Here is a 15,187-nt window from a genome sequence, read left to right on the forward strand (position 1 = left end):
TTGCTCTGGAAATTGTAATAATGATTATTAATGATCATTAATAGCTTTTTTTGTGGGGAAAAAGCAGGTCATATTCTGGCTAAAGAAATTGCTGAGAATGTGTTTATTGCTTTTTACAGATTAGGAAAACTTCACATTGGTTATTTCAGTAGCATGAACTGGTCAACTGGTGTTGTTTTAAATGTGCTATATAAATAAATGTTGATTGATTGATTGATTGATTGATTGATTGATTGATTGATTGATTGATTGATTGATTGATTGGTTGATTGGTTGATTGATTGATTGATGGATTTCAGTAGCATGAAAACAAAGCGGTTATTCAAACTGGGAATAAATTATCTAAAGAAAGTGAGTAAAGAAACAGTGAAGCACTGCATGACTTCAGTCTAATGTGAGTCATGTAATATAACTCCCATTATAATCACTGAAGCTATGAAATCAATCTCTTACTTACATCATTTCTGCACTTTGTTGCTTATGATGATGAGAGAATTGGTGAATGTTCACCGCGGTGACGAATCAAAACGCCTCTGATTGGACATTGTGTTCATAAGCTCAACACTCAATGCTGCAAACCAATGCAATGCTGCATGCTTTATATCAAGTACTTTCAAACTTTGTTCAGTTGTATTGTTTGTGCTATTGCTAATTAGTTTATTTGCTCTCATTTTATTACTGACTGATTACTTGTCTTTAATAATGTTGGCAATCTATATTAGTTAGTCTAGTTTTTTTTCCGCTGTGGTACTTTTGTTAAAACCATGAGCAAAAAGTACTCGTGTAAGTATTCTTTAGGCTGATGATTTTCTTCATGGTATTCAGCTGCAACAGATTGTTTCCAAAAAGACACCAAATAAAATGTTTGACTTCATGTTTTTATACCTTATTGGAACCATTAAGAATGTTCGAAAAACAAAAAAGAGCATTTATTGTGAGCCTTTAGTGTGTCCCACATATTTTGCTATTCTAACTCTAGCTTATTTCTGTCATTCCTACCAGAAGCAGAGGGTGGTGATTGACGAGAAATGTACACTTTTATACCATTACACTGATAACATTTAATCACCTCACAAAAACGTCCTCTTTTTCACTCTCAATGTGAAAAATCTGAAAATATCTGAGTTTTTTTTTTTAAGCAAGTAATGCAAGTTACTTTGTTTTTCCATTTATTCACTGACGCCTCTCCTGTCCCCATGTTGAGAGAACTTGTGAGTGAGGTGCAGAGGCACTTCCTTCAACCTGACTGTGCGTTCACACCAGACGCGACTTGCGCGAATAAATCGCTCTATTCGCACGTAGTTGGACGCTTGAACATTTTGAGTTTACTCGCTTCATTCGCGCGTGAAATTCACTTCACAACAGACGCGCGAATTCGCGTCAAGGAGGGGCTTCTGCCAGGCGGCTCCAGTCTCATTACACTACAAATAACTATTTTTTACTATTCTATTGTGAGTGCATTTGCAATAGGATATAATTAGAATGAATGTACAAATGTTTGCCGTAAGTAGCCTATTCTAGTCTTAACATAGAAATAATATTTTTATGTAACAAATAGGCTATAAATTATGATTTACTATGTTGTGCACAAAGTAACACACCAAGCAAACCAGCTCCGGATATCCACATACAGAGACGATGATTTTGTCCTCCATTGTTGTTTCGGATTTCTGCCTCCCTCGCTACGTCGTAATCACGTCACTACTAGAGCAAGCTCCTGATTGGTTAACGCGGCGCGAATTTTCGCCAAAGTTCAGATTTTTAAACTCGTCAAATGGCCAAAACTCTCAATTAGCGCGAATCGCGCCACAGAATGTCTATTCGCATCTTTACATTGACTTAACATGTAAATCACTCGCGCTTAACGCTTCATTCACGTCTGGTGTGAACGCACCATGAGGCTTATTAATTTCACGTTTCGTGTGAAAGGCCCTTTACAGTTGCCAAAAACATAACTTTTGGGCTTTTTGTTATTAAAAATAAATAAGCAAGCCCAGTCCAGGTGATAAAAAGTAATCACGTAACATAAATGCATTACTTTCCATAAAAAGTAACTAAGTAATGCAATATTTTTTTAAAGTAACTTTCCCCAACACTGATCAGCTGATGAGTTTCAACAGGTTCAGCGCAGAAGAATGCACCACTGCGGAGAGTCACGTCACATACAAAAAGACCACACGTGTCTTATCAGGTCTTGTGGGATGTACACTGATCTCGGATAAACATGTACCTTCATCTACATTCTGAGGAGAGTCAACAGATGCTTCACTTCAGGACAGCCAATGAGAGAGAAGATGAACCCTGAGCTTTCATTTTCAGAGTTCATGACCATCAGCTCATGTAAGATAAAGCTCATATAATGGCTCATTTCCTGCACGCTGGAGAACGACAGATAAGAGGCGATATTATTACCCAAACAAACTCTCTTCCCTGTGACTGATTTTGTCACCTTATATCATATAGCTTATACTGATTTTGTCAAACTGCTTCTGGAAGCCTTTGTGAAAAAGCTGCACACTTCAGATAGGGCTGGGTGATTTTTCCAATTTTATAAATTAATTCGAGTTTTCGAATGTTATGCCACAATTTTATTTTTTAGAAATCGAGGAATCACAATTTTGAATAGAAATATTTCCAAATGTTAGAATTAGACACGTCCACAATATGGCAGTGATAACAGTAAAGAGAAAATAATGATCCAACCGCATGTCGGCGTACGTGATTAAACGCTCACACAGAATGCACTTTTGTGTTGACAAAGATGTGACGTGGGCAGAGGAACAGGAAAAAATGCAAGAAGATGGGAGTTAACTTTTAGAATGCCCTTTCATGCATGAGATGCTGCAAGAAACGCGAGTGCAACAGTCAAATGCGTCCATGTTTACATTGAAAAACAATGGAAAAGCAGCGCAGTCGAATGAAAAACCTGCAAAGAACTACTAGTGTATGTCTGATATTTCATGTTTGCATCATGGTGACAGGCTGAAAGCTGAACATTTATTGTTAATAGTAGTCTACTGGTGTTATACGTTCAGTCATTTTGAATTTTAATTACCTTGACTTTTGAGAATTTTTTTAAAGAATTTTCAAACATGTAGGCCCGGTTTCACAGACAGGGCTTAGACTAAACCAGGATTAGGCCATTGTTCAATTAGGAAATTTAAGTAATTTTTATTAACATGCTTAGAAAAAAACATTACTGGTGTGCATCTTGAGACAAAATAAAGGCACTGATATATTTTAAGATCAGTCAGTGCAAGTTTCTTTCAGTTAAAACAGCTCAGACTTACACTTTAGTCTGGGACTAGGCTTAAGCCTTGTCTGCGAAACCGGGGGGACATATGTATAAGACAAGTTTGTACAAGATGTATTTGTAGCTCATGCATCTTTTCTGCAAAGAGATTTGTTTAACATTTATATCATGTTGACAACTTTGTGTGGTACGCTTGGAATAGAATTAAAAAACTATAGAGGCTTAAAAAAGAAAAAGTTACTTGAATCAAGTTAGTTGTAGTAGTTACATTTTCAAGTTGACCAGTTAAAAGTCGTAAAAAACGAGAATCGGTCAAACGTTCTGAAAAAAATTAGATTTTATTTGTTTGCCATATCGCCCAGCCCTAACTTCAGCATACCTTTTAAAAGCACTTGTTACAGAAATTATATTTACATTTAGTCATTTAGCAGTAAATCGTAAAGGTTTGATAGAACTGTCTGGAAGACCTGCCGAGAGAACATTGCAATAGTCAAGTCTGGACAGAACAAGAGCTTGTACAAGTTGTGAAGCATGTTCTGAAAGAAAGGGCCTGATCTTCTTGATGTTGAATAAAGCAAATCTGCAGGACCGGGCAGTTTTAGCAATGTGCGATGTCTGAGAAAGTCAGCTGATCATCAATCATAACTCCAAGGTTTTTTATTTTATAAGAATATACTCATACTGAATGTAATGTTTTCAGACACTGAACTGCATGTTATTTACAATTAAACAAAGACTTTAGAGGAAGTTGTCACGTGTGCTGACGAAGCGCCAGATCAGGCATGTGTATTAGGAAAGCATGTTGTGATTGGACGTCTGCTCTGGTCAGTCTGAGGCTGGAGCAGACGGCTGGTACAGGAGGAGATGCATGTAACGTGCCACTCACCACAATCATCTCAGACGGCTCTAAAGTGAGGCATTCACAGCCTCGTCTTCCTCCACGCTGCGTCCCGAAACTGCAGTGACACAGAGAAACAGAGAGTGGAATCAGAGCGTGAACCTCTCTGGATGAATCACACAAACTGACATGTTAAACACATTCATTCACTCCAGAGAGAAACACATGGTTGTCAGTATAACAGTTGACTTTAGACTATAAGCACTGCAGCTCATTCTGACCAAGAACCATCCGCTTAGACTGGAAAAGACCAACTGTACCATAGCAAAAATAATTTTTTCTGGCCAAAATATATTTTAAATATATGCTAAATATATGTTCAGGGCCTGAATTTCGTTTTGGAAAATGGGGGGGTTTCCCCTTTAGGTGATTACTCATATGGGGGGTATTTTTTAATTTTGAGGGGGGAGTTGGGGTATTTTTTAGACATATTTTTAAACTGCAATCATCTCATCTAAAAATGTTTCGTCATGCAGTGTATTTGTGTTTTACAATTTATAATGTTGTTGATTCATTTTTATATTATGAGGAAGATATTTAAAAAGCTAGAAGATATTTTAAACTTTGATTTTAAACTCTGAATTTATTTTAACTACAAAAGACAAGTAAACAGTAATAAAATAAGCACAAATAAATGACAAGCAATGGCACAAATACATACAGTAACAAGATATAACTGAAATTAACTGTGCTTTATGTTTTTCTGGTAGGTATAATAGTAATTCAGATACAAAAACTGAATAATCTATTCAACTTTAAAATAACACTGGTTAGTCTTCAATGTATAAATAAACATTAATAGCAGACAGCAGGTTTATTTAGGTTGCTGTCTCTTTAAGACCTAATGCATGGATCTAATGTGCTGTTACACATAAGTTTTGTTTCTCAACTGTTTACTTTCACTTAATAGCCTATATACTGACCATGTTTAGTATAAATCGACTGTGTTTACGTGAATACTCATCATTTTGACAATTTTGTATGTATTTGGCCATTTATGCGCAATAAGGCTCAACATAACTTAATACTGTAGTCGCACGTGGTTTCAGGTGCGGCTCTGTGAGTGCACACTTTGGGTGTGAGCTCACAGTAAGGAGTCTCCCTGAGAGCGCGTGAGTACTGAATTGAGTTCTCTGGCGTCATCTTGCACAGACAAAAGCATCATCTGTCTTTCATGATGAAATCTATGGGAATTTCCCACGTTACAAGCACAGAAACTGCGGAAATGAGCAGAATTATGTGCAATACCCAAAATCCCGCACCGAAATTGAAACCCTGATGTTGTAAGCAGTGAAGCTCATTTTAAACTGAAAATGTGTTGTGGCAAGAATGGACTCTCAGTTTGTGCTCTCAGATCACGGTGCAGAAGCGTCATTACTGTGTGAGTGGAGCCAGAGGGGGTCAGAGGTCAGGTCTGCTTTGACATCCCTTCACACTCCAGTGAGACTGAACCCTGCTGTCAGACGAAGGAAGGGAAGAGCTGTCAGGAGCGTCCCGACTCTCACTGAGAGATCATTCGCTCCCCTCTGTGGACGAGCACAAGTACTGCAGCTTCAGTGCCAGCGTCGTCTCATGCAAACTCTCCTGAACCTCCATGTCCTGCATTACCGCTGTTTACTAGCTCAGCCTTCACTAGTGTTGGTGTTCACTGTGTGTGCGTTTGAGCTCCAGACATGAATGATTCCTCAGGTCATGTGTGTTGTTGAGGAGGGTGTGCTGCTACTTTACTAGGGCCCTATGAAATCAGTCACACTTTATTTTAAGGTCATGTTCTCACTATTAACTAAGACATATGCCTCAATAAACTCCTAGCTTGCTGCTTATTAATTGTGAGTAAGGTAGTTGTTGTTTAGGTATGGGGTGGTTTAAGGGATCTAAATATGCTCATGCAGAATAAGACATTAACATGTGCTTTATTAGTATTAATAAACAGCCAATATGCTAGTAATATGCATGCTGCTAATAAACAACTAGTTAATGTGAGAATTTGTCCTTAAACTAAAAGTGCTACCAATTGAATTTTAGGAATCAAAAAGCTAATTAATTGAAAACATGAATTTTAACAACAGATTATTAAAGGTTAAAAAAAATATTACATATTAGGTCCCTATGAATTGTGTTCTGTTTTTCCCCCGATTTCATATATAAAATAAGACATGAACACATCAACACGAGTGGCATAAAGATGTCCGAGAGCTGCAACATCAGCAGAATTGAGAGTCTGAGCTGAACTTTCTCTTCCTGACACTGATGATGTTAAAACATGACAAAGCCGTGTGTCCATGACAACGCAGAGCTCTGACACTGAACCCACAAACCACCGACAGTTAAAGCTACGCGACACGTGAGCACGGCCTCATTACACAACACACACACAGACTTGAGCTCAGAAGTCACAGAAAAACCACCAGCACTCACAGTGAGACGAGACAACGACATGCTGACACAGACTGTGAGACGAACAGCTCACTCACACCTCCACCGGTCCTTTAAGAATGAATCAGGTGCTGCTACAGGAGCCCAGCGTCCTCAGATGACAGACGCTTATCCATGACGAGAGGACGCTTCAACCAGAGAGCGAAAGTAATGCAGTCAAACCGGTTCAAAGCATCCGAAACATTCCCACTCAAGATTCTTCTGTCCGGCAGAACAACTTCTTATTTCTGAGAAATCCTGATTTTCATGCTGTGAAACTTAAGAAGCTTGAATTCTGAAATCCTGAAGGGAAACGGCTCATCAATGAGCAAACTTGCTGGTTCTGTGCTGTGGTCTCCATGTGCGAGTGTGTGTGTGTGTGTGTGTACGGGGTCTGGTCACAGAAGTGAGGGGTGAGGGCCGCTTCCTGTCTGGATGCATTCATGACACACACAGCTGGAAAACTCTAGCGACATGAGTTCCGCATTCCTCATTGCCCCTGACCCCTGCAGAGGTCAGCAAACACAAAGCACACACACACACTTCCCTTAATGTTTCAGGACAAAACACACCCACAATGAACACAAACACTCCAGCCATGAGGCTTCATTGTATGTGAAAAACAAATCAAACCAACACAAATCCCTTCTCACAATTTAACTAGTCTACTTGTGGAAGCATAGATTTTGATACGCACTAATATTTAAAACTGTTTCAATACACTGATTCCAGCTGTACTTTCTCACTCTCTCTTCTCTCAGACAACAGATAGTGAATACAGCCTGTGTTCACTGCATGTGAAGTGAGTTTAATGTGCATTTGAGAACGCAGCTTGAGCCAGTTATACTTTTTCATATTCATATAATTTCTAATATTTTTGTGGACAGATGATTACAGCATTTTATGCTTTCATGCATTTTACACAGATTTGTAATGAGAAGCATTTATAAACCTATTGAAGGTCTTCCTGCAGCTGCCTGCTAAAATAAAAGCTTGAGGGTTAAACTCTCTCAAGTGAAGAAATTAAGACATAAATATGGGACCAATTCTCACTATTAACTAGATGCTTATTAGCATGCAAATTACTAGCATATTGGCTGTTTATTAGTACTTATAAAGCACATATTCTGCATGACCATATGTGACCCTGGACCACAAAACCAGTCTTAAGTAGCATGAGTATATTTGTAGCAATAGCCAAAAACACACTGTATGGGTCAAAATTATTGATTTTTCTTTTATGCCAAAAATCATTAGGATATTAAGTAAAGATTATGTTCCATGAAGATGTTTTGTAAATTTCCTCCTGTAAATATATCAAAACTTCATTTTTGATCAGTAATATGCATTGCTAAGAACTTCATTTGGACAACTTTAAAGGCGATTTTCTCAATATTTAGATTTTTTTGCACCCTCAGATTCCAGATTTTCAAATAGTTGTATCTCAGCTAAATATTGTGCTAACAAACCATACATCAATGCAAAGCTTATTTATTCAGCTTTCAGATAATGTATAAATAGCGAAAAATTGACCCTTATGACTGGTTTTTCGGTCCAATGTCACATATTCTACATCGCTAATCCTACCTCATACCTAAACTTAACAACTACCTTACTAACTATTAATAAACAGCAAATAAGGAGTTTACTGAAGCAAAAGTCGTAGTTAATGGTTTGTTAATAACAATTGGACCTTAAAATAAAGTGTGACCAAAAACACACACAAAAAACAACAACATTATTTTCTACTTGAAATATAAAAACATGAAATATAAATGGTGTCTGAAATAAAACCTTGTTTTATTAAGCACTAGTTAACATGAGTTTCTAAACCCTCGGGAAGTCTCGTGCTGGAATGAGTAAAGAGAAACGAAAGGCATGTCGAGGAAGTGAAACTCCTGCTGTTTGAGCCTCATCATTGGCTGACACATAACACCTATGACTTCATGACTTCACCATGCAGTCAGCTCACACACGTGTGGAAGAGTGAAGTGAGGTACATACCAGCATCGCGCCAGATACATGTGCTCCTTGACCAGCACTGAGCCCGAGAGCAGGACGTACCAGCACGTGGAGATGCTGTCAGCGCTGGAACACAAACACAGGTCACATGAGCCCAGTCACACATCAGGACGTCTGCTGCCGTGTATGTTAGTATCACAGACTACATTTACATGTGCACGAATAATGCGATTATTTCCAATAATCAGAGCATTATGATGTTTACATGTCAAGAGCAAAGCTCTTCACTCCCATTTACATGCAATTTCCATTATTATGGTTATTGTTTTACTGCCGTTATTCACACATCCCACTGCACAGCACAAATGATGGACTCAGAAAGAGCAGATGTGTTACTGGCTGCTGTTTTAATTTATTTACGTCTAATGCAAAACACTTTTGTATGGTTGTATTCCATGCATTTGGCGCCATAGAAATACGATGCTTTCTTCCCCGCCATCGTTTCTAATCTGTGTATTACTGCACGTCATTCATTGTCGGCCGAACACATGCACACTTTGGTCAGAGCAGCTATAATGCGATTAAGGTGTTTACATGCCTGTATATTTAGATTAAAATCAGCGTACGCCACCTATGTTAATACGATTATGCTTGCTGCGATTATGAGCTTCATCGCATTGAAGTATTGTGTTTACATGAGGTAAAGTTCAATCGCAATATTGCCAGAATCACATTATAATCGCATTAAGAGGGCGCATGTAAACGCACTGACTGATACACCATTAAGGCTACGACACACCAAGCCGACGGTGTTTGCTGGCTGCGTCTGGACCAAAAAGCTGCACTTGAACACACCGCACAGACTACAGCGACTGCAAACTGTGTGAGAGGAGTTAACAGTCTATATCAGCAGCAATCAATAGTCTATATTCGTCATTTAAAAGGAGAAACCGAAAAAAAAAGGATATATACGTGATATACGCAGGTAAACGAAACATAAACAAAGCAGCGCTTGCTTACCATTTTGAATTTCAGTTATGTTGAGAGCTTTCAAAATTAACATTAGAACAGCCTTCAGTCTGATTTCTGTCGGTGCTGTCTTGATTTACTTGCTCTCTGTCATCACTTCCGCTTTAATTCTCCCGCACTGACTAATTCACTAAACTGAGCATTCAATCTCACCGATGGCCCCAATGCCAGTTCAGGGTAAACTGCTGTCATTGTGATTTTTTTTTCTTTCTGTTTTCGCTTTAATTTTAGTTAATTTTAGTTTTATATATATATATATATTTTTTTTTTTTTTTTTTATATGTCTACTTTTTTAAAGTTTGCATTTACTTAGTTGGAGTTATTTTAGTACTTCAAAACAAACTAAATGTTGCCTTGACGACTAGTTGATTTTTTTAAATTTTATTTCAGTTCATGTTTTTATTTTAAAGCAATGAAAACAGTTTTAATGGTTTCAGTTTTAGGTAAAGGTGATAAACCTGGATTCAACTGCTATCTATCAGTATGTGCTATCAACACTACTAACATGCAGAGATGTACTTACTAGAAGAGAACGTTGTTAGCCTCATAGCGCTCGTACCTGGCCGTCATGCACATGGACCTGTAACACAGAGAGAGGTTTGAGAGGAGGACTAAAGCTGTGATGATGATGATGTCTGGGAGTGTTTGATCTGCTCTACACGGGCTCCCATCCAGAACAACTGAACTGACGTCCCGCTGTGAATAAACCTGTGATCGGTTCAAAGTGAATGTACACTACAGAAATTAATACTTTTGTCAAGGATGCATTACAATCATCAAGGATGCATTAAAATGGTCAAAAGTTTTACAATGTTTTGAAAGATTTCTAGTTAAAATAAATGCTGTTCATTTGAACTTTCTATTTATCAAATAATCATGAAAAATAAAATGCATCAAGATTTCCACAATAATATTCAGCAGCACGACTGTTTTCAGCATTAATAATGTCAGAAATGTTTCTTGAGCAGCGAATCAGCATATTAGAATGATTTCTGAAGGATCATGTGACACTGAAGACTGGAGTAATGATGCTGAAAATTCAGCTTTGATCACAGAAATAAATTACATTTGATCATATTTTCACACAGAAAACAGTTATTGGAAATTGTAATAATATTTCACAAAAAATTTGCTGGTGTTAAACACCCCCTTATAAAAACTGCTTTTGGTCTGTCCACAACATTCATTTTAAATGTCAAGCATGCAGGATTTTATCTAAATTTAAAGTGAAACTAGCAGCCTGTGAGAAATGTGCTAGATTATGTGCCTCATTCTGCACCAATTTTTGGCAAGTACCAAAAAAAAAGTAGCGGTATCGGCCTCGTTCTGGAAAAAGTGGTATCGGTGCATCCCTATTTATAAAGCACATATTAATATCTTATTCTGTATGATTATATTTTAGATCTCTTAACTAACAACTACCTTACTAACTATTAATAAACAGCAAATTAGGAGTTTATTGAAGTAAAAGTTATTGTTAATAGTTAGGTAATAGTGGGAATTAGTCCCCAAACTAAAGAAAGTGTGATCATATCGGCCTAATATTTTGATGTCCTAAGGTTGACAGATAATCACTTTCTGAAGGTTAAGCACCATTTGATGCATCTGTTTCTGATCAGATGAAGGCTGTGATGTTGAGGTGGGTCTCACCTGAGCTGATGTTCTCTGAGGTGACACAGCACATCCATGTGGAACAGATGAGTGTAGATGGTGTTCAGGTCCTAAACGAGACAAACACACATTAGTGAGCCACACCGGATGCTCTCTTAGCTCAGATCAGCATCAGGACCATTTGTTCACGCTGTGATTGGCTGATCAGATTGCCATTATTTATTTTTAAAGTGCCTCTAACCCAAGTAACATGCTGAAGCAAAATGATGGTGCATTTTACATTGCAAAATTGCAGTGTGCAATACTAACATTCAACTCAAAACAGTTATGAATAATTACGATGAACATTAAAGATAACTGTAACCAGTAAGCAGCATGAGATCATACACAGCATTGATACACTGAATAAGAGAAATACAGTATATCTATTACAAGCTCCAAAGACAAATCATTAGTATCGATGATTAGCCACCGATTATTATTGAGCAACAGCATGAATATATGGCACCGTTATTAAATGTCAGAATGTTATTGGTGTATATAAACAAACAGTGTTGTGCATTAGCCACAGATACTCATCTTTTCAAAAACAAACTAATGTTGAAATACAACTAAATAAATCATATCAGGTTCAGTGTTGGGGAAAGTTACTTTTTAAAGTAATGCATTACAATATTGTGTTACTCCCTTAAAAGGTAACTAATTACATTACTTTGTTACTTTTTATGGAACGTAATGCAACATGTTACGTTTGTGTTTTTTTTCTCATCTGGGCTGGGCTTGCTTGTTTATTTTTACTTTAAAAAATTATATTTTTGGCAAATGTAAAAGCCCTTTCACACCAAAAATGAAATGAAAACACGTCAGGCTGAAGAAAATATTAATTCACATTTGTACAGTAGAGGGCGCAGCTCAAACAAACCTTTATGTGCTGCCATGCTTAATTGCATGTTGAAAAGTTAAATACTCTTCAGCAATAAAAAAGTGAAACAAATGTTATGTTTATCTAAAGTCATTTTTGCTAAGGTTGAATTGCACCACTGAAGGTCAGAACTCAGCAGCAAAGATATTGGTTGATAAAATGTAATTTAAATACATAAAGCATATTTGTGTTATTTATCATTTAGTTATTGCCAGGTTTGCGTCATTTTGAGTTTGCATCTCACTGTTTTTATGCATCTCATGGAATGCATATTCATATTTAGTCTGGAACAACAGTAACATCATGTTCACACAGCGCACACAGCTCCTCTGCACTTATTCACGATTTCTCTCGACATGAGGACAGGAGAGCTGTCAGTCAATACATGGGGGAAAAAAGTAACTGGCATTACTTAGTTACTCAGATATTTTCTTGTAAATTAAAAAGTAATATCTTACTTTACTGGTTACTTGGGAAAAGTAATCTGATTACATAACTCATGTTACTTGTAACACTGAGCAGGTTGTATTTGATTTATAAGTCTGCTTTTAATATTCTTATCAATACTCGGGTTTCATCTCTGGATTCTAGTCAAATCTTTGAAAGGCTTATCTGCCACCTGTGATTCACACAGCGCTGGAAATACTGACAAAGACCAAATAAAACAGATCATACAACACAGACAATAAGAGAAACAGACGATGCTGCTTCCACCACCGCACCACACTTCAACTCATGACTGGACAGAGCAGCCATTGTGCACTTCACTACAAAACATCCATTCAGAGACATGGATGGGTAAACCAACATCTGAACTGAAAACACCATCTACTCATGACTCCTAGTGTTTGAAACGCAACCTTGAAACATGATCATTGCTTCAGATTAGAAGTGGAACGATGCACCATTTTTTCGGCCGTGCGGAAAATGCTGATAGTTTGTGATTTTCTTTTTAATTCCTCCATGGTCTCCAACAGTATAACAGCTCACTCTAGAGGTGAAATGACTTTGGATGGAGCTTGTTGTGACACAGGACTGTAAGGGCAGGTTTGGTCCAATTAAATTAAACTCTGGTGCGACCGGCACGCACCAAACAAGCAGACTGCTACCCAGAGTCACATACAATGTACATACATTACAAGTGTCTGAAGCATCTACATCATTTCTTTTATTGTATATCTTTATATTGTTGTGTATATTGAGTATTAACATCCTCGTGCCCTTATTGTCTTCTTGCACGGTTTTCCATGAATGTTTTTTTTCGACTGTCTGAGAACTGTAGTATTACATGCCGTCAGAACGAGAGTCCGAACAGCTGATAAAAACATCCTCAACCACTCCAGTCCACCAGTTAACATCTTCTAAAATAAAAAAAGCTGTGTCATTGCAATAAACAAAGCAAGGGATGTAATGCTAAATTTCTCCAAATCCGTTCCAATGATGAAACAAATCCATTTACATCTTGGATGGCCTGAGGCTGAGCACATGTTCAGCACAATTTCATATTTGAGTGAACTATTCCTTTAAATGCTTGTATAATCAAATGACGTTTGGTTTGATTACTTCTTTTATATTTGCTTTTATATATATCTGGTCCTGTGAGGTGTCTGTGTAATAGCAGAATGATAGTAAAGCTCAAGCTGCACTTGAACTTGACTCGAAACATGTAGAAACATGTATAAATATTGATCGCCACTGAATGAACTGATTAAAGGAATGTACTAAATTAAAAGAAGATCATACAGTTGTGTGTTGGTGATTAAACCAAATGTTGTAATAACCTGTTAATAAACCTGTTTTTGTATACATGGCTAGAAAGAAAATATGTGCAACTGTAATGAAAGCACGAGACCAGGTTTTAAAAGTATGACTGGCATTTCAAGTGTGATCATTCAGGAGTTTTCAAAACGTACCACTTAATTGTGAAAAGAATGCCAACACAAATTAAAAAAGCTGCAGTTTTGCTCCAGTTTTGCCTGCTGGACAATAAAATACGTCAAAAAACCCACATATGCACACTGAAAGCAGAAGTTGGGCCAGTAAGAAAGCACCCAGAACGCCCTGTGACGGCACATTCTGCAGCATGAACGTAGCTGGTCATGTATCCTGGGGCCTGTCAAGTGTTTTCATCAAGACTGTCTTCTGCTAAACTAATCACATTCACAGTGAGGAGCGTGAGCACTGATCTTCATCAGAAGAATAATGAGTGAAATAGGCGACGACAGCGCAGTGGGAAGGAAAGTGCCATGTGGCATGGAAAGTCAAGAGGGCAGGAGCCGTGCCACGCTAAACCATACGGGAAACACAAACCTTCCCGCTGCCATGGAGAAGATGGAAAGTTACGCAATCACTGTTCATCTGCAGACGTAACGGTGAAAACAATGACTCGCGATACAAACACATTATTCATCTGTTTCAGTCACACTCATGCATCATATTTATGACCATCAGTATGGCAATATCTATAAGCATTTATGTGACTGGTCTCGATCGCATGACCAGCGCTGTGAGATCCAGCGTGAAGCGCTTGAATTCAGCAAAGAACACACATCTCAAGAACACTGATGAAAGTTCTTTTCAGACCCTGCTATATGTGACCCTGGACCACAAAACCAGTCTTAAGTCGCTGGGGTGTATTTGTAGCAATAGCCAAAAATACATTGTATGGGTCAAAATTATAGATTTTTCTTTTATGCCAAAAATCATTAGGATATTAAGTAAAGATCATGTTCCATGAAGATATTTAGTAAATTTCCTTCCGTAAATATATCAAAACTTACATTTTTGATCAGTAATATGCATTGCTAAGAACTTCATTTGGACAACTTTAAACGCGATTTTCTTTTTGCTCCCTCAGATTCCAGATTTTCAAATAGCTGTATCTCGGCTAAATATTGTCCGATCCTAACAAACCATACATCAATGGAAAGATGATTTATTCAGCATTCAGGTGTATAAATATCAATTTCATAAAAAATTCATAAAAATGACTGGTTTTGTGGTCCAGGGTCACATATACTTATTTTATTTAAATACTCAGACTGTGAGAAGAGAGAGCGAGAAAGAGCTGCTGCACAAAATGAGTACTGAAACAGTT

The 15,187-nt window shown here is 37.6% G+C and overlaps 1 protein-coding gene across 10 annotated transcripts in view; it reads right to left on the reverse strand.

Moving 5' to 3' along the window:
• The window catches only part of rapgef6 (Rap guanine nucleotide exchange factor (GEF) 6), a 101,744-nt gene that overhangs the window by 76,473 nt on the left and 10,084 nt on the right, over positions 1-15,187 (reverse strand). For 8 of the 10 annotated variants that reach the window (XM_058757667.1, XM_058757661.1, XM_058757663.1 and 5 more), the window contains exons 2-5: positions 11,208-11,278; positions 10,081-10,137; positions 8,571-8,654; positions 4,140-4,209 (exon numbers count right to left, since the gene is read on the reverse strand). In XM_058757667.1, the coding sequence (XP_058613650.1) occupies positions 4,140-4,209; positions 8,571-8,654; positions 10,081-10,137; positions 11,208-11,278 (282 nt within the window). Of the gene's footprint in view, positions 1-4,139; positions 4,210-5,529; positions 5,548-6,569; positions 6,645-8,570; positions 8,655-10,080; positions 10,138-11,207; positions 11,279-15,187 lie in introns of those variants that run through there. The other 2 variants (XM_058757668.1, XM_058757669.1) reach the window with 2 other exon arrangements.

Source organism: Onychostoma macrolepis, chromosome 21 (assembly GCF_012432095.1).
Source record: "Onychostoma macrolepis isolate SWU-2019 chromosome 21, ASM1243209v1, whole genome shotgun sequence".
Taxonomy (NCBI): Eukaryota; Metazoa; Chordata; class Actinopteri; order Cypriniformes; family Cyprinidae; genus Onychostoma; species Onychostoma macrolepis.